The sequence below is a fragment of the Salvelinus namaycush genome, chromosome 37 (genome assembly GCF_016432855.1).
Source record: "Salvelinus namaycush isolate Seneca chromosome 37, SaNama_1.0, whole genome shotgun sequence".
Lineage (NCBI taxonomy): Eukaryota > Metazoa > Chordata > Actinopteri > Salmoniformes > Salmonidae > Salvelinus > Salvelinus namaycush.
This window is the reverse complement of record NC_052343.1, coordinates 22730457-22736456: the sequence shown is the minus strand read 5'-3', so window position 1 is coordinate 22736456 and position 6000 is coordinate 22730457. Positions and strand designations below refer to the sequence as shown.

Sequence of the window (6000 nt, the reverse complement as noted above, 5' to 3'; positions counted from 1 at the left end):
TAGTGGGGAGGGGTGGTGGGGTGCGTTGAGGATAGTGGTATATATTTACGCAATAAGGCACGAGGGGCTGTGGTATTTGCTATTATTGCTATTTTAAACTGGTTACTAACATAATTAGAGCAGTAAAAATAAATGTCATACCCGTGGTATACGGTCTGATATACCACGGCTGTCAGTCAATCAGCATTCAGGGCTCGAACCACCCACTTTATAAATAGGGTTAGATGGTGGTGCAATTTCCCTTTTTTTTGTGAACAAATGTGCAATGCACTTTCCGAACTGTGAAAGGCAACAATATTCAACAGTGTCTTGTCTGCCGGAAAACCACACGAAGAAGATCAGACCCCCTGGAACAGACCCAACCACACCGTCGGAATGGAACGCAACCAAGACTCCACGTCATAATAATGCGACTAGCTGTTTTGGACAACGTTGGCCTCGGTTTCCAGGGACGGACAAATACAACAATTCATGCTTTATTTAAATAGCTAGTTAAGATTCAAGAGTTTTGGAACGTCACGATTTAGGGTAATAACGTTTTGTACGTATACGTTCTGTACTAACTTGCTGAATGTTTTATTTTGACATCCTGGTTAACGTTAGCCAGACAACTAGCGATAACTATTAGCAAACAGTTCACGTTACTAGCCAATACAGTAGTTCTAACGTAAACAAGCCAACTATCAATGCATTTGGTGTTAGCCAGACGTTGACTGTACACATTTTCAGTAGCTCTCTAGATGTGTTTAACACCAAAGAATGGACTACCAACAAAACGTTTGTCTTTGCAGTAAGTATGGCGATGAAATCCGGAGAGGAGCGGTTGAAGGAGATGGAGGCTGAAATGGCTCTGTGAGTACAAGAGTTGAGGCGTGACACTTCGGTTACCTTCAATAAGATTGCAATGATGTGTGTGGTGACTATGCCAAAACAACCCCTACGAAATGGTCTTTCTTCTCTATCAGGACAGGCAAACAATAGCTCATGACAATCGTCATCTATTGGTAACTCTTGTGTTGGTTTTGATCCAGGTTTGAGCAGGAGGTCCTGGGGGGTCAAGTGGCAATGACTGCAGGAGACCCTGTAGTGATGGAGGTGCTCCCTATGGGTATTCCTATGGCTGTTCCTATGATCCGGCCCATCATCGGCACCAACACCTACCGACAGGTACTGAGATCTTGAGGAAAGATAGATTGAACATTATATAGGAAAGATCAATCGTAGAATGAACGAACTCAAACCTATCTTCTGCCAAAAGCAAACAGAATGTGGTGTTAGCCGGATGCATCCAACTCCTTCAAATCCCCTTTCTCTCTCAGGTCCAGCAAACCTTGGATGCAAGGGCTGCCACTTTCGTGGGACATCACCGGACGTTCTACCATGTCCCATCACCGGACGTTCTACCTTGTCCCGGACCTGCTGTTTTTGACTATCTCTCTCTCTAACGCACCTGCTGACTTTAACTCTGAATGCTTGGCTATAAAAGCCGACCTACATTTACTTCTGTGGTGTTGAGCTGTTACACTCTCTACAATCACTGTGATTATTATTTGACCCTGCTGGTCATCTATGAACGTTTGAACATCTTGGCCATGTACTGTTATAATCTTCACCTGGCACAGCCAGAAGAGGACTGGCCACCCCTCAGAGCCTGGTCCTCTCTAGGTTTCTGCCTTTCTAGGGAGTTTTTCCTAGTCACCGTGCTGCTACATCTGCATTGCTTGCTGTTTTGGGTTTTAGGTTGGGTTTCTGTATAGCTCTATTTCTGTATAGCTCTAATATTTCAAGTAAGTTTTAAGGTAGTATCAGGTTTAGGTTTCCTGAACAACTTTTACGAAAGTTGAGTTGCTGTGTAAGTTAATGTTAGACCTTTGGCTCCATTAACAGACAGTTAATCAGATAAGAGAAATCGGTTCCCAATTTACCCTCACATTATGTTTACATCTGTCCTAGTAATACACGAATATACAGTGCAGTGTCGTAAGTTACAGTATATGAATGTTTAGCTAATGTAGGGTAACTAGTAGGCTACAGCTGTCAGTGTTCAGCAAGTTAACATTCAGAAATTTGAAATCCATTAACTCAGTTAGATTTTCGTACTTGAACTCAAAACGAACAATTGTTATTATCAATCTGTTAATGTTACTCAAAAGATTAACCACAATTTGCAGATAGTCTGTTTGCTATCGTAAAGGTGTAAGAAATAATAGCTAGCTAAGTTACTTACTGCAGAGTAGGGCTAGCCATGATTTAACTAGTAACTTAGGCTGGTAGTTGATTTTAAGGTACAGTTATGATAATGGGGATTTGTAATTAAGATTGAGATTGGACTAAAATGAGGGTAATTGGATGCATAGACTGTCTTATTTTTGCATAGGGTCAATTAAACATGAAAAGAAAGGGAGAGATATCAGACTGCATCACCACCGGACTCCAGAGCAGCTCCCTACATGAGGCTAGTCAGAGTCAGTGTGGTCAGACTTCATGTAACGGATGTGAAATGGCTAGCTAGTTAGCGGTGGTCCGCGCTAATAGCGTTTCAATTGGTTACGTCACTCGCTTTGAGACCTTGAAGTAGTGGTTCCCCTTGCTCTGCAAGGGCCGCGGCTTTTGTGGAGCGATGGGTAACAATGCTTCGTGGGTGACTGTTGTTGATGTGTGCAGAGGGTCCCTGGTTCGCGCCCGGGTCGGGGCGAGGGGACGCAATAAAGTTAAACTGTTACATTGGTGCCGTGACCCGGATCACTGGTTGCTGCGGAAAAGGAGGAGGTCGAAAGGGGGGTGAGTGTAACAGATGTGAAATGGCTAGCTAGTTAGCGGTGGTCCGCGCTAATAGCGTTTCAATCGGTTACGTCACTCGCTTTGAGACCTTGAAGTAGTGGTTCCCCTTGCTCTGCAAGGACTGCGGCTTTTGTGGAGCGATGGGTAACGATGCTTCGTGGGTGACTGTTGTTGATGTGTGCAGAGGGTCCCTGGTTCGCGCCCGGGTCGGGGCGAGGGGACGCAATAAAGTTAAACTGTTACATTCACAAGGACCTAGTCTACCACCATCAGGTCAGAGCATCTATCAGGCAGTCAGTCACATGCCCAGTTCAGAATTTAAGTTTAGCTTCAGCTTGTAATAGATGATTTGTCAGATTAAGCCTCACTTTAAATTGATGAAACCAATGTCTTTAGTTAAGAGGTACTATTACAACGGGGACCTCCACAAAAGCTTTTCCACTTTCAGTCAGCTGGAGCTTAGATGCAGCAGGTCTCACAAAAATTATAATTGATTGCCTTGAAAAACATGGTCTGGACTACAGAAAGAATCTTGTGGGGCAAGGCTATGACGGTGCATCTGTCATGAGTGGAAAGCATTCTGGTGTGTGTGCGCGGATTAAAAGCAATGCAAGATTTGCATTTTATGTGCACAGTAATGCACATTGTTTGAATTTGGTTCTTGTCGATGCTGTAAGTACGTTCATCTCAAGTAGCTTGCAGTTCAGAAAGAGCTGTATCAACAGCAGCAGCTCAGGGAACAACAGAGACTTACGGATGTAAGGTGGGCATGCAGATACAGTTGAAGTCGGAAGTTTACATACACCTTAGCCAAAAACATTTAAACTCAGTTTTTCACAATTCCTGACATTTAATCCTTGTAAAAATTCCCTGTCTTACGTCAGTTAGGATCACCACTTTATTTTAAGAATGTGAAATGTCAGAATAATAGGAGAGAGAATGATTTATATCAGCTTTTATTTCTTTCATCACATTCCCAGTGGATCAGAAGTTTACATACACTCAATTAGTATTTGGTAGCATTGCCTTTAAATTGTTTAACTTGGGTCAAACATTTCTGGTAGCCTTCCACAAGCTTCCCACAATAAGTTGGTTAATTTTGGCCCATTCCTCCAAACAGAGCTGGTGTAACTGAGTCAGATTTGTAGGCCTCCTTGCTCGCACACACTTTTTCAGGTCTACCCACAAATTTTCTATAAGATTTAGGTCAGGGCTTTGTGATGGCCACTCCAGTACCTTGACTTTGTTGTCCTTAAGCCATTTTACCACAACTTTGGAAGTATGCTTGGGGTCATTGTCCATTTGGAAGACCCATTTGCGACCAAGCTTTAACTTCCTGACTTATGTCTTGAGATGTTGCTTCAATATATCCGCATAATTTTCCTGCCTCATGATGTCATCTATTTTGTGAAGTGCACCAGTCCCTCCTGCAGCAAAGCACCCCCACAACATGATGCTGCCACCCCGGTGCTTCACAGTTGGGATGGTGTTCTTCGACTTGCAAGCCTCCCCCTGTCACGCCCTGGCCTTAGTATTCTTTGTTTTCTTTATTATTTTAGTTAGGTCAGGGTGTGACATGGGGAATGTATGTGTTTTTGTATTGTCTAGGGGTTTTGTAGGGTAAATGGGTCAGTGTCTTATCTAGGTGTTTGTATGTCTATGGCTGCCTAGATTGGTTCTCAATTAGAGGCAGCTGTGGTTCATTGTCTCTAGTTGAGAGCCATATTTAAGGCAGTCATAGGCATTGGGGTTTTGTGGGTAATTGTCTATGTTGAACGTTTGTTGCTTGTAATTGCACTTACGTCGTTAGCTTCACGGTCGTTTGTTGTTTTGTTTAGTTTGTATTCAGTGTTCGTTTCGTGTGTTTTCCCTTCTCTGAATAAAAGAGAATGTATTTTGCACACACTGCGCCTTGGTCCTCTCTCTCACCCATAGACGATCGTGACACCCCCTTTTTTGTCCAATCATAACGTTGGTCGTTATGGCCAAACAGTTCTATTTTTGTTTCATCAGACCAGAGGACATTTCTCCAAAAAGTAGGATATTTGTCCCCATGTGCAGTTGCAAGCCGTAGTCTGGCTTTTTTATGGCGGTTTTGGAGCCGTGGCTTCTTCCTTGCTGAGCGGCCTTTCAGGTTATGTTGATATAGGACTCATTTTACTGTGGATATAGATACTTTTGTACCGGTTTCGTCTAGTATCTTCACAAGGTCCTTTGCTGTTGTTCTGGGATTGATTTGCACTTTTTGCACCAAAGTACGTTCATCTTTAGGAGACAGAACGCGTCTCCTTCCTGAACGGTATGACGGCTGCGTGGTCCTATTGTCACGATCGTCGTATTGTGGAAGAGAGGAGGACCAAGGCGCAGCGTGATAACAATACATCTTCTTTTATTGAAGACGAAAACGAAACGAAGAACACTATACAAACTATACAAAACAATAAAACGACGAACGTGACGCTATAGAACAAATAGTGCTGACACTAAACACTACACATAGACAATCACCCACGAACTACCTAATGAATATGGCTGCCTAAATATGGTTCCCAATCAGAGACAACGATAGACAGCAGTCTCTAATTGAGAACCAATCTAGGCAACCATAGACATACATACACCTAGACAAGACACTTTAACCAACTAAACCACAGCACCCATAAACATACAAAAAACCCTAGACAATACAAAACACATACATCCCCCATGTCACACCCTGACCTAACTAAAATAATAAAGAAAACAAAGATAACTAAGGCCAGGGCGTGACACTCATGATGTTTATACTTGCGTACTATTGTTTGTACAGATGAACGTGGTACCTTCAGGTGTTTGGAAATTGCTCCCAAGGATGAACCAGACTTGTGGAGGTCTACCATTTTTTTTCAGAGGTCTTGGCTGATTTCTTTAGATTTTCCCATGATGTCAAGCAAAGAGGCACTGCGTTTAAAGGTAAGCCTTGAAATACATCCACAGGTACAACTCCAATTGACTCAAATTAATTAGCCTAACAGAAGCTTCTAAAGCCATGACATCATTTTCTGGAATTTTCCAAGCTGTTTAAAGGCACAGTCAACATAGTGTATGTAAACTTCTGACCCACTGGAATTGTGATACAGTGAAATAATCTGTCTGTAAACAATTGTTGGAAAAATTGCTTGTGTCATGCACAAAGTAGATGTCCTAACCGACTTGCCAAAACTATAGTTTGTTAACAAG

The 6000-nt window shown here is 42.6% G+C and overlaps 1 protein-coding gene across 2 annotated transcripts; it reads left to right on the top strand.

Annotated features, from left to right (window-relative positions):
* The first annotated feature begins 416 nt into the window (after positions 1–416).
* Positions 417–1612, top strand: LOC120031423 (RNA-binding protein 42-like). 2 transcript variants are annotated; one of them, XM_038977164.1, is made up of 4 exons: positions 417–528; positions 792–852; positions 1032–1167; positions 1320–1612. In XM_038977164.1, exons 2-4 carry the CDS (start codon positions 797–799, stop codon positions 1443–1445), a joined length of 318 nt encoding a protein of 105 aa, XP_038833092.1. In that variant the 5' UTR covers positions 417–528; positions 792–796; the 3' UTR covers positions 1446–1612. The 2 variants fall into 2 exon arrangements, with proteins under 2 accessions (XP_038833092.1, XP_038833093.1); XM_038977165.1 differs by having other exon boundaries at positions 423–541.
* Positions 1613–6000: the final 4388 nt, after the last annotated feature.

Bases quoted from the DNA above. Each gene is read 5' to 3' on its own strand.
- LOC120031423 (XM_038977164.1), top strand. From the start codon at position 797: ATGGCGATGAAATCCGGAGAGGAGCGGTTGAAGGAGATGGAGGCTGAA. The intron at 853-1,031 runs GTGAGTACAAGA...GTTTTGATCCAG, and splicing joins ATGGAGGCTGAAATGGCTCT to GTTTGAGCAGGAGGTCCTGG. The intron at 1,168-1,319 runs GTACTGAGATCT...TTTCTCTCTCAG, and splicing joins GCACCAACACCTACCGACAG to GTCCAGCAAACCTTGGATGC.